Source organism: Mytilus galloprovincialis, chromosome 3, assembly GCF_965363235.1.
Source record: "Mytilus galloprovincialis chromosome 3, xbMytGall1.hap1.1, whole genome shotgun sequence".
Classification (NCBI taxonomy): domain Eukaryota; kingdom Metazoa; phylum Mollusca; class Bivalvia; order Mytilida; family Mytilidae; genus Mytilus; species Mytilus galloprovincialis.
Window position 1 is genome coordinate 78,665,364 of NC_134840.1, and position 22,340 is coordinate 78,687,703.

General features: G+C 33.5%; 1 protein-coding gene across 1 annotated transcript in view; it reads right to left on the bottom strand.

Moving 5' to 3' along the window:
- Positions 1-2,047: 2,047 nt before the first annotated feature.
- The window catches only part of LOC143066819 (furin-like), a 35,044-nt gene continuing 14,751 nt past the window's right edge, over positions 2,048-22,340 (bottom strand). Inside the window, exons 8-11 of the mRNA XM_076239629.1 lie at positions 15,386-15,442; positions 13,198-13,659; positions 11,969-12,022; positions 2,048-2,553 (exon numbers count right to left, since the gene is read on the bottom strand). Coding sequence (XP_076095744.1) covers positions 2,417-2,553; positions 11,969-12,022; positions 13,198-13,659; positions 15,386-15,442 — 710 coding nt within the window. The 3' untranslated portion in view covers positions 2,048-2,416. The remainder of the gene's footprint in view (positions 2,554-11,968; positions 12,023-13,197; positions 13,660-15,385; positions 15,443-22,340) is intronic.

Here is a 22,340-nt window from a genome sequence, read left to right on the forward strand (position 1 = left end):
TGCATGATTATAAGATGCCAGTATAATGTAATAGTCCTCAAGAGAGCATATCACCGTACTGGGACATAGTTTTCCTTTTCCGAGCCGACCAGTCTTTGCCTCAATCATGATTGTCATGTGCAAAATAGCTGTTTACCTTAACTAGATCAGGTCATATTTGTTTGCGATTATAAAGATTGGATCTTTTCTTGTGTTTTCCTACATTTAGTAAAATGTTATACTTTACCAAACTCCGAAACAGTGACAGTTTAGCAAAGCAACGTCACCGCTGTTTCAGAGTTTAATATTTTACGTTTGTGCCTAGACATTATCAAAGCAAATGAGTGTCGGTTCTGCGCATTACATATGTATCAGTTAAATGGTTAAACTACTTCCTATTTTTCCGAATAGCTACTTGATAAAATGAATACTCTGTACCTTTAAATTTTTGTATGCTGCATTTACATAATATACGCATTTTCCTTGTTTACTTATGAAAAGAACAACTTAATATATAAATGAAATTCCAGCAGATGGAATAACAAATGTACACTCTGGACACCACAAAAAAGGTTATAAACAATACAGTATTAAATCATACACACATATCAAGATATAAAAATTATAATTGATAATATTTGTAAATATCACCAGATATAGTAAACTACAAAAAATATCACAGAAATGTTCGGTATAACCAAATATGGAATCATGTTTTTTTAAACGTCTTATCAAAAGCAAATTCGTGGAAAATGGTTGAGCTTAGGATAAAACTGACCGAGTAGTGTTAAACAAATTTTGAAACATTATTTGAAAATGTGAAATATCTAAAACGAAGCGAGCAACACAGTGACATTCTGCAATAAATCGTTTGCTGAAGACCGATTTTGATTTAGCATGTTGGGACACAGTGACATTCTCCGATAAATCGTTTGCTGCAGACCGATTGTGATTCCAGCATGTAATGACACAGTGACATTCTCGGATAAATCGTTTCCTGAAGACCGATTGTGATTCCAGCATGTAAGGACACAGTGACATTTTCCGATAAAACGTCTGTTGAAGACCGATTGTGATTCCAGCATATAAGGACACAGTGACATTCTCCGATAAATCGTTTGCTGAAGACCGATTGTGATTCCAGCATGTAAAGACACAGTGACATTCTCCGATGATTTTTTGCAGAAGACCGATTGTGATTCCGGCCTGTAAGGAAACAGTGACATGTTCCGATAAATCTTTTGCAAAAGACCGATTGAGATTACGGCATGTTAGAAATCTCCAATGTTTCTTCAAATGTTTCTAACATGGTTCAGTGAAAAATAAAAGGAAGTTACAATTTTTAACAATGATTTTCATTTGTATGCCATGGGAATGCAAATGTTTACATTGTAACTCTATATATGAATTATATCGATAAAGACATATAAAAACGTAGGTAAAATAATGCAAATGTAAGGCAGTTCCAAAATTTTCAATGTGTAAATTTTGATTTCCCCTTGTTAAAGCTGGACAGGGAATTTATTTTCTCCTGAAGGGATCAATTCGAAACGGATCTGAGTCTGATTTCTTGTTCAGCTATCACTCCAAAAAAAATCTAAATTTTTCATTTCAAAAAAACATTATATCAGATTTAAATGTATTTGATAGGATGAACGATATATACAACATAGTTACATAAAGTACGTTTTATATTAATTGACCTAGCTGGCCATAGTAAAGTTTAACAATTAGGAGAATTAATATATTGTTTACACATGTTTTCTAACAATAACATTTCAAATAAATCAATGAAAAAATAAACAAAAAGTAGAAAAATATGAAATTACAGTAACACTACATGTATAAAGCAAGGATATCTAATAAACGATTGAAAAAAGGAGACAGCAGCTAACATGCAATAAAAACAATAAGACAAGGCTATAAATAGCTCATTATTAAATATTTCTCTTATTTTCATAACAAAATCTACAAAAACAATCGGCAACAATTTCACATCTCAATATTGGAAACAAAACCTAAAGGATTAAGCATTTTTGTTTTTAAAAACAGATATATCACTCTGAAAATTATGTGTACACGAACTATCATTCTGAAAATTATGTGTGCACTTTCTTGCATTCACTCTGAAAAGTATGTGTACACATATAACTGATTCACATTTAACTTTTTTTAACGTGAAAAAAAAATGTAAGAACATGTAACACTCGTTTTCGGACAGCAAATAACTACAAATTATGGTCCCAAATCACAGAATAATTACGACTTTAACCTTTACATTTGAATCTTGACACTTTTGTAGTGTTAAATCAATTTAAAGATACAGTTATGAATTCTCTTATAATATAAAAACAAGTATCCGTTTGAAAATGTCTGGCTTTCCATGTTGTTTTTGATTATGTGTATACTTATATCATTGTCAAGTGTCATCTTCATCCTAGATCGATGGATGCACGGCAGGTTTTCCAGGAGATGTACAACCACAAACATTTCGTAATACAAAGAATGCGACAACAGCAACCACTACAACAGCACTTGTAACTGTCCCGGCTATAATAGCTGAATATTTGCTCGCTGAAAAAAAAAAAGATACAATTAAAAAATGTTTTGAATAAAGAATTATTTAATTCCACTGCTTGACGTTATGTCAGTTTCAATAAGAGTTTCTCTATCCACACAAAAGGCGCTAAATTTATTTCGAAGATGATCCAATTAGATTGGTCTACTGGTGGATCAAAATAAAAATGTTAATTTCCGCCATTGTCGCTTCATCGTCAGAAAAAAATAACAACAAAGACAACGTACCCCTTTACTTATACATTGCACATGTTGTAAAAGACCATTTAGATTTAGTTTTGTTCCGGTCGCGAGGACAATCCGTATCAAATTTGTTGTTTACAGAATTTTGAAAATGGGATTTTTTCCAAACAGTTATAAATTCATTAATCATCAGTAATCGAAAGCTTACGATTAAGGTGTTGGGGTGAGCGCTCATAAACATGTTGAACCCCGTCACATTCTTTACGCGCCTTGCTCAAGTTCAGAGGTTGTCGTTGGTTCATGTCTGTCATGTTTGTATTTTGTACATTATTTTGTTATAAATTAGGTCGTTTATTTCTAGTTTCAATTGTTTCACATTTTTCATTCGTGGCCTTTTATAGTCGCCTATATGGTATGGGTTTTTCTCATTGTTTATTGCTTATATTTACATCGTTTGAACTCTGGTTGAATCATACCACATCTCCTTATTCTTATATTCTCAAATATAACTTTTAAATATCAAACAGTATTGAACGGTGTTAACAGAAATTTGTAGGGAAGACACCTTTCACGAATATTTTTATTTGCCGAAAGATGGTTTTAAGAAAGTTGTAATTTTTAGATGTTGTATGTGGGTATTCGGAGTCAAGCGTCTTAGCTTTGTATTTTACCGACAGAAGTAAAATGATTTGAAAAATCGGATTCCGACTATTCCAAAATAAAACAATCTAAGCTTCATGAAAAGTTATGAAAATCAGAACATAGCTGCACAACCAGACCAATTTTGTAAAGATTTGCATCAAATGACGTTGCTAACCGAAGCGAATGTATTTTGTATCAGCATTACAATAATTAATTTTACTTCCAGCAGAATTTCTGCTATGGTTAACTATGTATTATATAATAAATCCTCAAAATTTCAAATAACATCTGTCATAATTGCGGGATTGGGCTATTTTCAGGAACCTTCAATTTGGTGATCTGTTAAAAAATAAAGGAATTTATATAGTTCCAATCCTAAAGTAAAGTTTATTAAAATTGGCCCAACTGTGCAATAAATTTGGAGGTAGTTGGCACTACATCAGTGTTTCGTAAACATGGTAAAAGATACAATAAAATAACTACCTCCATGTTCCGTAAACATGGTAAAAGAGACGATAAAATAACTACCTCCATGTTCTGTAAAGATGGTAAAAGAGACGAAAAAAAACCTGCCTCCATGTTCCGTAAACACGGTAAATAGAGGCAATAGTAGTATACCGGTGTTCAAAAGTCATAAATCGTAAAAGAGACGATAAAATAACTAAAGTTGTAGATTTCTTTATCCAAGGTATAAAGATAAACAAAAAATACCTCAATCAGTAAATTAATAATCTTTGATTTTTTTTCTGATTAATATATTCATTTTTAGAGACTCGGGGTGATTCAAAGCTTGACTTATTATATAGATTATGGCTGTCTTTTGTTGAAAACTATTTCTAAAATATATTGCCTTTAGATGTCTTGTTGTTATTATATTTACGTTGCAGTATCGTTAACTTAAACGTTTGTTCATATATAGAAATTTATGAAAATTGTAATTTTTATGGAAGTTTTTAACTTTAGTGGTTACTTTGTAAAACTTTGTTTTTGATTATTAGGTGGTTTGTAATAAAAACCTATTTGTAGTTTGCTATAAAAAAAAATAAAAAAAAATAAACGAGCATTCTGAGAGTAATTTGCAGGCAATACATAGCCCCCTTCCGGTTAAAAGATCATTGTACTGGAACAAAATGCTAATTTGATTTATAACTTGTCATGATGTAAAACTACAAAACAAATATCAAATCAGTATCTTCAATCATGACGAAGAAAAGAGTGGAAAACTGATTATTTGAGTTAATTTTCCAAGTCCAAGGATCATAACTCTGCAAAAAAATCATTCAAACTTAACAAAATTCGAACTTGATCTATAACTCGTCATTTTAAAATTGTACATGTATACATAATATCAAATTAATATCGTCTATCATGATTAAAAACATGCCTAAAACTGATTACTTGCTTGGATTTTCTAATACCGTGTTCACACTACGAAATCTGCTCTGGGTCAAACCCGGGATAATTAATCCGAATTAATTACCCCATTTCACATTTGATGAAAAATTAACCCAGTTTGGGATTTTCCGTCAACAAAAATAGAAATGCAAGCGCCAAAATTGTAACCCACATCTGTCCACTGTATATATTTACATTCTTATTATTCTGACAGTTGCATTATTTCATAAGTCTGAAATTCTTCACCGCAATCCTGATCGACTGCTTCGGAGGAACTCCACATGAACCACTTTCCGTATTTTCAAAGAACGTCATTTTATCCAAATTGCACCCATTTGCCCCCAAAGAAGCGACGGAATTCTTAAAGGTTTTGAACAATTCGTATTCTCATCATTTGTCATTATGCAGGTCTTTCAACATAGCTAAATACTCTTATCCCTCTTGCTGCCGCTTATTTGATACGGTTATATTTCGTGTGCTAGAAAATATAGGAGCTGGACGTCTGTGACATAAAACGTCAGAATATAACGTCATTCAATATGTGACGTCATTCAATAATTACGTTACATTAAAGACCTATAACCCGTTCACACTATGCCTTTTTAAACCGGGGTCGGCACGAATTAGTTAATCCGGGTTAAATTTAGGTAGTGTGAACGCATTATCCCGCGGCGAACCCGGATTAAAATTACCCCTTATTTGAGGTGAAGTTAATGTGGGGCGAACCCGGGTTAACTACTTCACTTCTAAATGTGAACGCAGAGTGAAGTTAATGTGAGGTTGTTGCTATAGTGACATATATGACATTTGCTTAAATAAGTCTTCAATGTGACGTAACTATTAGGAGGATTTTTTTTGTATCGGTTATTTATTTTTGTTAACTAAGAGGACAGATTATTTATTTTCTGCACTGTTGAAGCAAGATTTTTCATTTTCATTAAAACAAGGGACTGATTATTTATTTTCACAACTATATTTATAATATTTGAAAACATACAATTTTTAAATTCATTTTTTATTATAAATAATACATGTATAGTCAAGTCATTATGTACCATTTAATCAGAATAAATCATCATCATCTGTGGAAATGAATCTTCTGAATTCCCAACTGCATATACATGTAATGCATACATACAAGATATTAAAATTTTGCTGTAATTAGCCTCTTTTAAAAGTATTGCAAAATTTTATGAAGGGTTGTGGAGCCGCTGAAAGCCCCAAGAAGCTATAGAACTAATGATGCAAAATCATGCTCTTTGGTTGTTTCCCAGACCCTTTCTTAACCTGAAAATGGAAGTTCTTTTTAAATCATTTTTTGACAATATTTTGGTCTCAAAGCAACATGTATAGATTCAGTGTAAGACTTAAGTTTTTAGGGACAACATCTATAGACCAATATGTAGATGTAGGATAAAGCAAACATTTAATTCACATAGTTAAGTATGTGGCTGCTGTTTTTTCTTTTTAAACTCATGATCAAGTTAATAACAAAATTGCTAAATTTCAAAAGGAATGCAACACTAACAGAATACAGAAGGGCAATCAATGAACAACAGACAAATAAATAAAAAAACATTAATCCCGAAAAAACAGGAGCTACGTCTGAGGGAGAACAGATTGAACTCGCTGGGAAAACAATTAGATATGAAGACAAGCTTTTGGTTTTGAAATTTCCTACATGAGGCTTTTGTCTGAATGTTGTTACTGTCCTGTAATAAAAGTGAGGTAAGTGTTCCTATTTTAGACATTTCAAGTATTTTAAATAATATTTATACTTTTATTATTCAAAGATTTGGGAAGTGTTTCCTGATTTATTTATTTTTATAAGTAGAATTTTATGAAGAATCTGGTGCCATCTCATGTTTTCGAATAGACCTGCCGAGTTATTTATTTTTAATACATTGCAAGTCAGGTTATTTATTTTCAAACTACCACAGAATAAACCATTTATTTTTGTGATTATCAAGGCTGAGTTATTTATTTTCAAAATCCTCCTGCCCCCCCCCCCCCCCCCCCCCCGAATATCAAATGGTCGGACCCTAATAGGTAAAATAGTCACAATATGGGTATAGCAGTCATCACTGTGTCACAATCTCAAAACAAACAAATATTTAAAAAAAAGTATCTATAAAATTTAAAAACCACATTCATCGCTTCGCGTGTTGTTATGTGTATATATATTAATCTATGTTGAAAAACCTGCATATGACAAACGATGAAACTTATATCATTTCCGTCGCTTTTTTGGGCGAAAAATGGGAGCAATTTGGATAAAATTTCAGACTATAAAATAATGCATCTGTGATGAAAAAAAAAATGTAAATATGTACAATGGACAGATGCGGGTTACAATTTTGGCGCTAACATTTAATGTTTTTGTTGAGAGGGAAAATCCCAAACCGGGCTAATTTTTTATCAAGTGTGAACTGGGGTAATTAATTCGGGTTAATTAACCCGGGTTCGACCTGTGCAGTTTTTATAGTGTGTACACGGTACTATTTTATCAAAACTGCATGTTTCACCATAGCAACAACCTCGCATAAACTCCACTTTGCGTTCACATATAGAAGCAAGGTAATTAACCCGGGTTCATCACACATTAACTCCACCTAAAATGAGAGGTCATTGTAATCCGGGTTTGCCCCTGGTTAAGGCGTTCACACTACCTAAATTTAACCCAGATTAACTAATTCGGGTTGAACCCGGTTTAAAAAGGCATAGTATGAACGGTGTAGAAGTTCAAGGACCATAACTCTGCACAAAATCATCCGAACGGAACAGATTGGTCAAATCTTTCTATGTGACTACGGCTTAATGGTTTAAAAAGTTACTTGTTAACCAAACCATTTCGAAGCTTTGATTCCATAGGATTGAATGATTAAAGAACCCTAAGCTTAAATGTCATTACCATTTGACTCATACTGTCGCGCGCCTATACACCCCTGACATAATTTGTAACCAACATACGAAAATAATTTTAGGCGACCAAGAGTTCCATTGAATGCCAACGCTTAACCGAAACTGCCCGTAGGGTCACTTTTATCAATGCATTTTCGTTTTTTAATGCCAAACTAAGATCTATTTTATGCTAAATAATCAAGAACATCAAATGTAATTAGGCTTCTTATGGATGTCTTTTGCATTTCACAATTTTGTGCTTGACCGTCCTGATGAAGGATAAGCCATGAAGACCATGAAGGCACTTCGGACGAACTAACCATACGAAGTGTTATTTTAATTTCTCGAGGCTTGTGGACTGCTGGTTCCCGAAGGTATTATCTGTCGTGTAGTAAGTGTAAATTTTTTTTTAGAATTTTTAAAATCCTTGGTTTTCAATTATTTCATTTTTTAATCCAGAAAAGCACTCAATCAATTTATCGCTCGCTATTTCTCATTTACCAGCATCTTGTCAATACCGCTGTTGGTAAATTTTTAATCCCCGAGGGTATCATATTTTCAGCTCATTATTCATGATTGGTTTTAGGTTCCCTTTGGTTCCTCACTTATTCACCTGTGATCATCCCCGTTTTTTGGTGGGGTTCGTATTGCTCAGTCTTTAGTTTTCTATGATTGTTTTGTTTTGTATACTGTTGTTTGACTTTTGGTCGTTTTTTAGCTCACCTGGCCCAAAGGGCCAAGTGAGCTTTTCTCATCACTTTGCGTCCGGCGTCCGTCGTCCGTCGTCCGTCGTCCGTCGTCCGTCGTCCGTCGTCGTCCGGCGTTAGCTTTTACAAAAATCTTCTCCTCTGAAACTACTGGGCCAAATCAAACCAAACTTGGCTACAATCATCATTGGGGTATCTAGTTTAAAAAATGTGTGGCGTGACCCGGTCAACCAACCAAGATGGCCGCCACGGCTAAAAATAGAACATAGGGGTAAAATGCAGTTTTTGGCTTATAACTCAAAAACCAAAGCATTTAGAGCAAATCTGACATGGGGTAAAAATGTTTATCAGGTCAAGATCTATCTGCCCTGAAATTTTCAGATGAATCGGTCAATCGGTTGTTGGGTTGCTGCCCCTGAATTGGTAATTTTGAGGAAATTTTGCTGTTTTTGGTTATTATCTTGAATACTATTATAGATAGAGATAAACTGTAAACAGCAATAATGTTCAGCAAAGTAAGATCTACAAATAAGTCAACATGACCAAAATGGTCAGTTGACCCGTTTAGGAGTTATTGCCCTTTATAGTCAATTTTTAACCATTTTTCGTTAATTAAAGTAATCTTTTACAAAAATCTTCTCCTCTGAAACTACTGGGCCAAATTAATCCAAACTTGTCCACAATCATCTTTGGGGTATCTAGTTTAAAAAATGTGTGGCGTGACCTGGTCAACCAACCAAGATGGCCGCCACGGCTAAAAATAGAACAAAGGGGTAAAATGCAGTTTTTGGCTTATAACTCAAAAACCAAAGCATTTTGAGGAAATCTGACGGGATTAAAATGTTTATCAGGTCAAGATCTATCTGCCCTGAAATTTTCAGATGAATCGGTCAATCGGTTGTTGGGTTGCTGCCCCTGAATTGGTAATTTTGAGGAAATTTTGCTGTTTTTGGTTATTATCTTGAATATTATTATAGATAGAGATAAACTGTAAACAGCAATAATGTTCAGCAAAGTAAGATCTACAAATAAGTCAACATGACCAAAATGGTCAGTTGACCCGTTTAGGAGTTATTGCCCTTTATAGTCGATTTTTAACCATTTTTCGTAAATTAAAGTAATCTTTTACAAAAATCTTCTCCTCTGAAACTACTGGGCCAAATTAATCCAAACTTGGCCACAATCATCTTTGGGGTATCTAGTTTAAAAAATGTGTGGCGTGACCTGGTCATCCAACCAAGATGGCCGCCACCGCTAAAAATAGAACATAGGGGTAAAATGCAGTTTTTGGCTTATAACTCAAAAACCAAAGCATTTTGAGGAAATCTGACATGGGATAAAAATGTTTATCAGGTCAAGATCTATCTGCCCTGAAATTTGCAGATGAATCGGTCAATCGGTTGTTGGGTTGCTGCCCCTGAATTGGTAAATTTGAGGAAATTTTGCTGTTTTTGGTTATTATCTTGAATATTATTATAGATAGAGATAAACTGTAAACAGCAATAATGTTCAGCAAAGTAAGATCTACAAATAAGTCAACATGACCAAAATGGTCAGTTGACCCCTTTAGGAGTTATTGCCCTTTATAGTCAATCTTTAACCATTTTTCATACATCTAAGTAATCTTTTACAAAATCTCCACTGAAACTACTAGGCCACAATCATCTTTGGGGTATCTAGTTTGAAAAATGTGTCCGATGACCTGGCCATTCAACCAAGATGGCCGCCACGGCTAAAAATAGAACATAGGGGTAAAATGCAGTTTTTGGCTTATAACTATGAAACCAAAGCATCTAGAGCAAATCTGACAAGAAGTTAAATTGTTAATCAAGTCAATATCTATCTGCCCTGAATTTTTCAGATGAATTGGACAACTGGTTGTTGGGTTGCTGCCCTCCAATTGGTAATTTTAAAAGAAATTTTGCCGTTTTTGGTTATCTTGAATACTATTATAGATAGCGATAAACTGTAAACAGCAATAATGTTCAGCAAAGTAAGATCTACAAATAAGTGAACATGACCTAAATGGTCAATTGACCCCTTAAGGAGTTATTGCCCTTTATAGTCAATTTTTAACAGTTTTCATTAATTTGGTAAATTTATGTAAATTTTTACCAAATATAGTTCTCTGTTACTAATGGGCAAAGTTCATTATAGATATAATTGTAAGAAGCAAAATCGTTCAGTAAAGTAAGAACTTCAAACACATCACCATCACCAAAATACAATTTTGTCATGAATCCATTTGTGTCCTTTGTTTAATATGCACATAGACCAAGGTGAGCGACACAGGCTCTTTAGAGCCTCTAGTCGTTTTTTTTGCCATGGTATAGTCAGTTTGTTTCCGACTTATTACTTTGAATATCTCTTTGATGTCTTTCGTCTCTCTTTTAATCAAGTATTTATACATTTGGTTTTCAACATTTGAGGATTAAGTATCGTTTCATGATATGTATGTGAAAATTATGACAGGAATTTTCAAAAATATTTTTTTGATGTGCTGTTTTCGCTTGGTAAACAACAGCGTAATAAAAATCTAGATATATCTATACGCAGCTAAAAACTCACAGATTGATATATTTATAAACTTCATCGTAAATTCACGTACTACTAGTATCGTAACGTTTGTACTATGTCGATTTCGGCATGTATCGCAACCTATGTACAAGCACTCTGTCGACTTCGCCATGTATCGTAACCTATGTACAAACACTATGTCAATTTTGCTGTGTGAAAATTTAAATTAAATAAAAAACAGAACTGTTTTTCGTCTTCTTATGCATAACAAGAACAATTGATAAATTAGAGCTTAGACAAATGTAATAAGAATAAACTAAAATACCGTCAAATTTCATGAATAATCTTGGCGCATTAATTTTCGAAAATATTTGACAGTTTAAAATACTACATTAACCAGCAAGTTTTCGAATGAAATATACATAGAAAACAAGCCCTAAATTATGTCGATACATATATTTTGACATTGCACAAGGTCATCTTTTTCTCTGATTGTTTATGACGTCTTTTAAATTACACTAAATCCATTGGATGTTGGATGTGTACTGATTGATGTTACACCACTGTCACAGGTTAGCGCAGGGTTGGGTGCCAACAATCGTGTTTAACCCCGCCACATTTTGTATATTTTTTATATCTGTCCCAAGTCAAAAGCCTGTAATTTAGTGGTTGTAGTTTGTTGCTGTTTCTCATATTTGTTTTTTGTTTAGTTCGTTAGTTTGTGTTGTTTAAATGGTTTTACATTTGTCATTTCGAGGCCTTTTATAAATTTCCAAGCGGTATTGCTTTTGCTCACTGTTGAAGGCCGTACGGTGACCTATAATTGGGGAGAGGATCTGTACAACGTCAATATTGCGAATAAACTGGTGACACAGAGACGTCTAGCCTATACATAATTTACAAACAGGGGTGATTCATCCTTCATTTTGCTGTTGTATAGATGAAAATTTGGATATTTGAGAAAAAAAAAACATATTACTAGTATAATCATGGAATAATCTTTCAATTACGTTAACAAGTTTGGTTTTGTTTTGTACTGTACCCTAATGTGTACATAGTGTACTCACCAGATATTGATCTGACATTGCTCATGCTATTGGTAGTATTCATGGTGTATGTTTCTGTTGCAATAAAAAAAAAGTGTATTATATCAATTATATATAAATAAGAGAAAGGAATGTAATGCGTCCGCAATAATTATGTATGTAAGGATATTTTGGGTACACACGTCAATGCGACAGACAACGACCAAAATAAACAGATACATCAATAGAACTAATAACTCTGTTTTCATACACAAACTACATCGATAGAACTAATAACTCTGTTTTCATTGTTTTCATACACAAAATACATAGATAGAACTAATAACTCTGTTTTCAGGGAGCTACCAATTTATTTTTATGGAGGGGGGGGGGGGGAGCTAGGATGAAATTTGAAAAAAATAGGCAGAACAGGAGTTTTGAGTAAAAAAGAAAAGGCATGATGGGATTCTTTGCCAAAAAAAAAGCAGGATGACAATTTGTGTAAAAGAAAGTCAGAATAAACTAATAAAAAAAAAATGCAGGACCGAACAGAGTGAAATATAAAAATGCAGGACAGATATTACAACTAAAAAAAATGCAGGACAAACTTTTTCATCCTAGTCCCCCCCCCCCCCCCTGTCTCAATTATCAGACTGATATCTAGTTATTAGTTCTATTTTATCTGAAATTATGCGAGGAGGTTTACTCCAGAATTTAGATGACTTTTTTTATTAACCAAACAATCAGACAACTGAATAGTGCCTAATCAATGCGAATCCGTGATTTATGCGCGATTTTATCGTTAAATTTAGTCTATTTATTTGGAATTTTCAAAAATTCAAGATTCGTTTCAAATGGAAAATCTTAAAGTTAGAGTTAGGCTACTAGATAACCATTCTTAACATCTTTGAGATGCAAAACAGCAACAAAAGATTCATTTATTTTACTACATCTTGGTTAGTACCTTTGTTTATTTGACTGTATATTCATTGTCGAGTCACCGACGGTGGAATGATTCAAATGATACATTTAAACGGAAAATGATCAGTTCATCAATGATATAATTGTACTAAAAACTAAAGTTACAAGTCTTTTAGGGAGAATATGCGTTCGAGTTATTTACATTAATTTGTCACTATGTATGTCCGTACACTATTACTCATTTGGCTTGTAAAAATGTCGGTGTCAAACGTACGTGGTACAGGTTATTCTAAAGTCATTTATTGGTATGCTACATGTAACTAAATTATGATACAAACTTCACTACTTACCCTGAGTAACAGATGTAACTGGAGATGTTACCAGAGTATCTTGTGTTGTTATAACTGTAGTTTCTACAATATTCGGTGATGTAATTTTGGTGTCTGTAGTGGTTTTTGTTGTTGGTATGTCAGCATTAGTTGTTGCTTTTGTTGTTATGCTGTCAGTAGTTATTTTTCGTGTTGTTACAGCGTCAGTAGTTGTTTTTGTTGTTGGTACGTCTGCAGTAGTTGTTGCTGTTGTTGTTAGGCTGTCAGTAGTTATTTTTCGTGTTGTTACAGCGTCAGTAGTTGGTTTGGTTGTTGGTATGTCAGCAGTAGTTGTTGCTGTTGTTGTTAGGCTGTCAGTAGTTATTTTTTGTGTTGTTACAGCGTCAGTAGTTGTTGCTGTTGTTGTTAGGCTGTCAGTAGTTATTTCTCGTGTTGTTACAGCGTCAGCAGTTGTTTCTGTTGTTACAACGTTATTTTCTTGTGCTGTAAAAATAAAAGACTGAATGATTGATTATTGCTTAACATATAATTATACGTAATAACAAGGGAGCCGACATTTCCAAATATAGATTTTGATATTCTAAAAAACTTTCTTTATACATGTATGAGTTAGACAATAGAAGTTTACAAAGCGTTCATACTAAACTACTAGTCAATTGCAATACATTTGTTAATAACTTTTCGTCCAATCAAATATAACCATTTAAAACATTAGTCATCTTTACTTATACTAGTCATCATTAGTGCAGCACACAAAATTTAAAATCATAGTTTGGGTTTCCTTGTGAAAATTTTGATCTATGACATCAATATTTTCTGATAACTTTGTTTAAATAATCGGAAAATACAGAATGAACTGATGAGAAGAATGGGGTATTGTTGGTCCTCATCAGAAACCCCACCTGCCCCATATCATCGTCATTGTTATACGCTGTAAGCAGTTATATAAAATGTAGGTAATTTCTGAATTTTCGACAATTATTTTTTTTTATATTTGACCTTATAAAAGCTGGGGTCACACATTCACGATTTTTGTTGCCGTCCTTGACAAGACCATTACTGATTAAAATGTGTCAAAAGTCTGATCAAGATCCTATGAATCGTGGCTGGAAATTCAAACTTTAATTAAAATCTGTAAAAACATTTATTGATTCACGAAAACAATCAGATATTGTTCAGGAAGCGCCCGCATTCAGCCGTTTCCAACCGAATTTGTCCCGATCATCCCGTTTTCGATTCGATTCTAATCCGATTTGTATCTTTCGCATGGTACAAAACGACAAAATCTGTCCCTACAGCGTCCCGATTCTACCAAATGTGATCAGACAGAGACCAGACAGTGAACCGATGTTGACAGAAGATACCCGTTAGAAAACTTTCGCTAAATTAGGTATGATCGGTATAGTCGGAATGCAATTCTATTACAGTCTGCTGTACCGCATTGCAAATGATTTTGTCTGGACTCCGTCGTATTGTCATCTGTTATTGTCGGGACTTTGACGTGTATATCATTGCCGAATTTCGTATTGATAACGGGACTATTCCGGAACGGTTTCGGCAAATACTGTTCGCCTTCGGCCAGACCTGTATGAAATCTGGACTCAATCGTAAAAAAAAACCAGCAATAATAAATCTCACGATCATGCACGTTCAAGAGGACAACGTCCAGAAAATGCAGAATTTTGTTACGATTTTAATCCGATACATCAGAATCTGTCACGACATAGTCACGATTGTATTCCGACTAGACACAATCGGCTGAATTTCCCCGAATGTTACGGGACACACCTAACTGTCGGGGTGATTGCCGACCTCTTTGGACCATTCCTGATCCATAGGAATTTGTAACGAACGTAGACCACGTTAGGACATTCCAGATCAATGAGGATAGTAATAATCATACTTTTTAAATTTTCGTATCTTAGCGCTGTCTAATCTCAATCGGGAGCCATAATCGGCACTGTGTGAACCCCGTATTATGTGGTTTTTTTAATCCTTTTTATGTAAATTTTACATAATTATATGTACACATATATCACATATAGTTATTAATATATATATCAAATAAATGTACTTAAAATATTGTAACTCAGTGAAAAAGTAGTGTTTGGTTAGTTAAACAAAATTAAAGTTATATCACATCTTAGCGTCGAGTAGCATGCTGTTCGGAGCTTGAACTGCCGGTGATTTTGAATCAAGTAATACTCACCTGGCCATGGGTCTGCTGTAGTTCCGTAAAATGTAAGGGACCAACTGTCTAGGGTTACTGGAAATACAATGTTAATCCAATAAGATATATAATGTTCTATTTTTATGAGTTATCCATATATAAATTAAGTCATATTAAAAAGATAAACATTACCAAATACATTAATTAAACGTATATAAAAGAGTGTGAGTTGGAGCTGAAAATGTCTTAAAAGAGCATCCAGAAATAGCAAAGATGAACTTTGACTCAGGGGCTGCAACATCATCTTGAGGACAATTACATAATGTAATGAATTAAAAAATTAACCAGACTAAGGTATCATTAGAATTATGCAAACACAAAAGCACTGGCGACTGAACGGATTGTACTCCGGGAACCTAAAGTCCTCTAGGGGTGCTACCATTTGATTTTTTTATGGGGGGGGGGGGCTAGGATGAAATTTGAAAAAAATAGGCAGCACAGGAGTTTTGAGTTTTCATCCTAGCCCCCCCCCCCCCCTAAAAATCAAATGGTAGCTCCCTAGCATGTCCATTCATGCTTCAACCCGTTTGAAGGTACATTATGTGGTATATAGATATAAAAATAAGAAGGTGTGGTATGATTGCCAATGAGACAACTCTCCACAAGAGACCAAATGACACAGAAATTAACAGCTATAGGTCACCGTACAGCTTTCAACAAGATGAGTAAAATTCATACCGCATAGTCAGCTATAAAAGGCCCCGAAATGATAAATGTAAAACAATTCAAACGAGAAAACTAACGGCCTGATTTATGTACAAAATAATGAACAGAAAGCAAATATGATATACAGAAACAAGCGACAACCACTGAATTACAGGCTCCTGTGTTGGGACAGGCACATACAAAATGTGGCGGGGTTAGGTTAGTTTGAAGGTGCCAATCCCCACTCACCTGGGACAGTGGTGCAACAGTTCAACACAAGAACAAACTATAAAAATCAGTCGAAAAGGGCTAAAATCTGACATCAAATGGATACAAAGCAGAAATAAATCTAACAAAAACACAGATTGGACATGCCAGGGTACTTAAACGTCCACATAACAAAAAGACACTACGTACAGATCTGAGAGTACTCACAGTTACAGCTAGTTCAAAGCCAATAAAAACTAATAAAACAAATAATAATGCATCTAAGACTAAAATAGATAGTCTATTAGTAGCATCAATATTATTAACAACTAAAGTTAAATGTTTAAAAAATCAAGGGACAATTAGGAACCGAGACACCATAAAAAAAACCAATCACACACACACTCATACCGACTTATATTAATCTCAATGACATGATCAGCTAAGCGCTCAATTTTTTTTTATAAAAACGGCCCTGATGAGTCTTATTTAGACGAAACGCGTCTGGTATCTGGTGATTTTTTACAATCACTAGGTCGATGCCACTTTTAGTGGACGCCCACGAGGGTATTGCTAGTCCAGTAGTCAGCACTATTTTGTTGAGATAAAATTTATTTTCTGTAGATTTACTGTTTATAAAATATGAATTATTCCAAAATGAGAGTTGAGGAAGACAAAAGGAGTTTGCAAGTCAACAGGTGGCACAAACTTGAGTGCGTTGTAACTAAGGTCAGTTACATTTGGTGTATAAGTATGTGTATCGTTTTGTCTTTGTCATCAGAATGCGTATGGTTAATTTTTTGCAATATAGTTATTTAACAGTTGTGATTATCCTTAATTTCCTGGTGACAGAAGATGAGCAGACACTAGACAGGTTGTCGTCAATAAACTGAACAGTTCAAACCATTATGAACAAGAATGTGTTCATAGTAGACGGATGCCCCACTCGCACTATCATTTTCTATGTTTAGTGGACCATGAAAGTGGGGTAAAAACTCTAATTTGGCGTTAAAATTAGAAAGATCATATCATAGTGCACATGTGTACTAAGTTTCAAGTTGATTGGACTTCAACTTCATCAAACTTGACCAAAAACTTTAACCTGAAGCGGAACAGACGGACGAACGGACGGACGAACGAACGGACGCACAGACCAGAAAACATAAAGCCCCTCTACTAGTATACGGTCAAATCAAAAAGCTATTTCCGGAATACTTCCGGATTGTGAACACAAATGAATTACAAGTTTGGGCTTTCTAAAAAGCTATGGACTGCTTCGCTCTATCCTAATTTAAGGTAATATGTCTGCATATGGTTGTTGATTTAGTATTGGAAATGTGGTATTTTTAGATATTGGCTGATATAAAATGGATGTACTTTAAGAGTTTACGTTATACACCCATGCTTTTAAAAATTTTAAATTACTTGTTGAAAATTAAAACAATTATAAATTGACACGACTCTTGTTGTGTGCCTCTCTGGAGGTGTGCCTAGATTGTCAGAAGTTATAAAATACAGATAATGCATTTTTGTAAACATTGTATAGGAACATTGTTTAGCAAACCAAATCATGCATATTGCAGAGTAACAAAGCAAATAAACACATATTAATAATTGATATTTCAATATTGAATTTATCTGTGAAATATATGCATAACAAAACAAACATGAATTAATGACAGTTGATCGGAACTGAAATACACATAGTTAATTTTCCGGCATTTGATGTCTCATCCAGGACGAGAAAAGTCTGTAATTCTTTATCTCATTTAGGCCAATAGCTAGTGCTGCATCTCAGACGCATTATAATGCAACCAATCAGAATCTAAATGTGATAAATATTTAATTCAAGATGGCGTGTATGTCGACTGAAAATAATATCTCCGCACCGTGATGCGAAAAAACTAGTATAATGAACTTTAGGTGTAATCCACTGACCAGTATAGGTTGCACGGTAGTATTTACAATCCGGAATTTAGTTGCTCTTTTGTGTGCCTTACTTAGGTCAATGTATCTGAAGACTGTAATTGGACATAAAAAACAGGATCTACTGAACATACTTTCTCAAGCTGAGGGATAAACCAGGTGTAGAAAAATATGAAATAATTTTACAAACAGGTGAAAATGATTTTTGAGATTATTTTTTAATTTTGTATTTACTGCATAAGAAAAGACCTAAACATACTAGTGGTCTTAGGTTTATAAAGATAGCAGAAAAAGTAACGGTCATATTACATATTCATATCTATTTCTGAATATTATAATGAAAGTACTTCAGTTAACTGTGTTAATAGATTTTTGGGCAGTGTTAGAAAGTGGTAAAAATTATAAAAAGGCTACCATTATCCTTATGGGCCAGGAAATACTACCGTGCCACCTATATCCATGACCTTTCATGCTTCAAAACATCGTGCGTATAGTTTGACAAGATGTAGTTTTAAATTCCATGAGTGGAATGTTAGAAACTACTTCTTTTGCTATGTATTAAGATCAGACAAATGGTGTAAGAGCCTTCTTTATGTTTCAAATTTCTTGGAATTTAGGATTTGGTTAGACAAGACAAAGATTCATGTGAGTATTGTGTATGCAGGCTTAGAGTTCAAGAATTTTAATCAAAATATATTTCTAAACACTATTGACAGTTTACTTTCCTTATCTACGTTCCATGCACTACAACCCAGTAAAAGTCTGAAATGGCCAATATCTGTCATCGACTGTACTGATTTGTACTCGACCAGTCTGAATTGGTCTGAATTTTACTCGACATTACTCCACTCCAGTCTTAACCATACTCGACTGTACTGATTTGTACTTGACCCTTATCTTTGCCATTGGAAATAGTCTGACCTATTACTTGACTAGTCTGAAACAGTCGTAACCCATTCTCGACCTGTACTAGACCTATTTTTCAGTCTAAACTATACTCGACCAAAGGTATGAACATTACTCGACCAGTCTGAACTATACTTGACCAAATAACCTCTTCTTTTTTTTTCAAAATTTAACTATTAAAATAAATTTCTTTTTAACTGACATGACAATTCAGCCACAATAGAATAAAAAATATATAAAAACAGATTTTTACATCTACATGATTCTCAGATTAATCAAATAATCTTATAATAATTTATTTATATTAATTTTAAAGGTTTAGCGTTTTGTTAAAAAAAAGATATCTTTTACCTAAAACCACACCTATACTGAGGGTAATAAAACCTTATTAAGGTGCCTCTTGTTTGGCAAATTGTTTTTTTTTAACTTAATTTTCCAAAATTCCTAAAAAAAAACTACATAGGTTTCATGGTTACATACAATAGTTATGTAATTATCTTTTAATGATGTAACAACAGCCAACAAAATCAGTGAAATTGTTTAACCTTATATTAGAAATAGATCTATTATTATAATCAAAAAGGTATAGAACAATAAAGAAATTAATAAAATTGTTCTTCTGATTAGTGGTGAAGTTAAAGTAATACCTCCTGCTTGAGGCAAACTCAGTAAAAAGATCACACCTGGTCAGACATATCAGAGAGTATTAAATTCACGCATTCAAAATTGCAACATCCTGTTTAACTTAAATCGCAAGGCCTTTTGAATTCACTAGATAAGTAATACACGAGTTTAAGAAAAATATGGCTTTCTTTTTACCTGTAAAACGCACATGTACTGAGGTAATTAAACCTTATTAAAGTGCGTCTTGTGTACCATGTCTTTAATTTTGACAAAAATTATTTAAATTTAATTGAAATAGATTTTTACTGCAACTTTGGAACACATTTCCTTTTTTAAAAGGTTATCAAGGATTGCTATGGAAGTTCTATTATCATGATTATATCAAATTCTTGGTTTTACAAAACAAAGGTGTCATTTTTTAAATTTATTAAGTTGCTTTATCTACTATTTTATATATATTTCAATAAAAAAAAAATGTTCACTGCATTATTAACTATACTCAACTGACACCAGAAATTTATACTAGGCTTAAGTTAATGGTGAAAATTGTCCAATCACCATAAAACATATCTGAAACATTCAAAAATATTTTAATAACATTGAAAATATTAATCACAATTCAGTTTTGAGATTACTTGATCAGCTTGTTTAATTTTAATTTTAGAGGTAATATATATATATGTAAGTGTTGATGAATATGGTGTTGAAGTTATATTATGTTTATTGTGAAATTTTGGTTTCAATGCTATATATATATATTGAATACATTTTTAATTTCAAATAGTTGTTCAAATTTCAAGCTAGGGGAAATAGCTGTTGTTAAAACAGTTCCTAAATTGATGAAATACAATAGATAGATTCAAATAAACAGCTGCGCCATGAGCACATGATACGCCCGACGTCTTGTGTGGAAGTTTTATGCGATAATCATAAATAGTTTCTGAGAAAGTTTTAAGCCATAACCATATATTGTTTTTGAGACACGGCGAGACATGTGAAACCCCCAACCCTATTTTTTTTTTTACAAAAAACTAAATATCACTAAAATTATATTTTGAATCAAAACCAAAAAGTATACAGATCTTTAGATTAATATAACAAAGAAGTGTGTAAAGTTTTAAGCAATAATCATAAATTATTTTTGAGATACGGTGCAACATGTAAAAAAAACCCTCCCCTGTTTAACAAAATACTCAATAACTCCAAAATAAAGTTTTGAATCATCACCAAAAAGTATACAGATCTTTAGATTAATATAACAAAGAAGTGTGTAAAGTTTTAAGCAATAATCATACATTGTTTTTGAGATACGGCACAACATGTAAAAAAAACCTCCCCCTTTTTTACAAAATACTCAATAACTCAAAAATGAAATTTTGAATCATCTCCAAAAAGTATACAGATCTTTAGATTAATATAACAAAGACATGTGTAAAGTTTTAAGTAATAATCATAAATCGTTTTTGAGATATGGTGCGACATGTAAAAAAAACCCTCCCCCTTTTTTACAAAATACTCAATAACTCAAAAATAAAATTTTGAATCATCACCAAAAAGTATACAGATATTAAGATTAATATAACTAAGAAGTGTTTGAAGTTTTAAGCCATAATCAAGAATCGTTTTTGAGATACGGTGCGACATGTGTAAAAACACACCCCTGTTTTAGTTACAAAGTGCCGTTTCTCAAAAAGTTTTAATCTTATTTTCACCAAAAAGTATACAGATCATTTGACCATCATAAGAAACAACTATGTTAAGTTTCATGAAATTTGGATAAGTCGTTCTCAAGTTACGGTGCGACATGTTTACGCCGGACAGACAGACGGACGGACAGACAGACCGACAGACGGACGAACGGACGGACGGACGGACACCGGACATTTGTATACCATAATACGTCCCGTCAAAATTTTGACGGGCGTATAAAAATAGGTCTAGGTTGGTTAAGACTTGGTCGAGTATGGTTCAGACTAGGTCGAGTATGGTTCAGACTGGGTCGAGCATGGTTCAGACTAGGTCGAGCATGGTTCAGACACGTATAAAATGGTTAAGTACTGGTCGAGTAAAGGTCGAGTACAAGTTCAGACTGATAAGTATGGTTCAGACTACAGTCGAGTATTATCAAGTAAATTTCAGACAAATTCAGACTGGTCGAGTAAAAATCAGTTTAATCGAGTACAGATATAGGCCATTTCAGACTTTTACTGGTTTGTAGTGATGGTCTTTCCATTTATGTTATAACATAAAACAAAATTTTCAAAAAAATCATTTCAAACACAACTTTTCATTTATATACATGTCCGTTTACGAAAGCCCCCCTCCTGTACGAGACATAATTTTATTTTACTCTTGTGTAGGGGACCAATTGCAACTAATCTTCTGCTATATTGCCTAGGCTTGCATTGACTTATATCTGCTTAAAGAAACATGTCCCTTACAGGCAAATTATTTAACGTTTTAAATTATTACACCTAGATTAAAAAATCGACCAGGGATAAACAAAAATCTATTGTCTCAAGTTTATGGAACATAAAACTAGAATTTTGTAATTATTCAATGTTAGGTTCTCAAAATGTCCAAGTAGGATTAGCCTTTCGCTTTATCTACAAGGATATAGGACTTT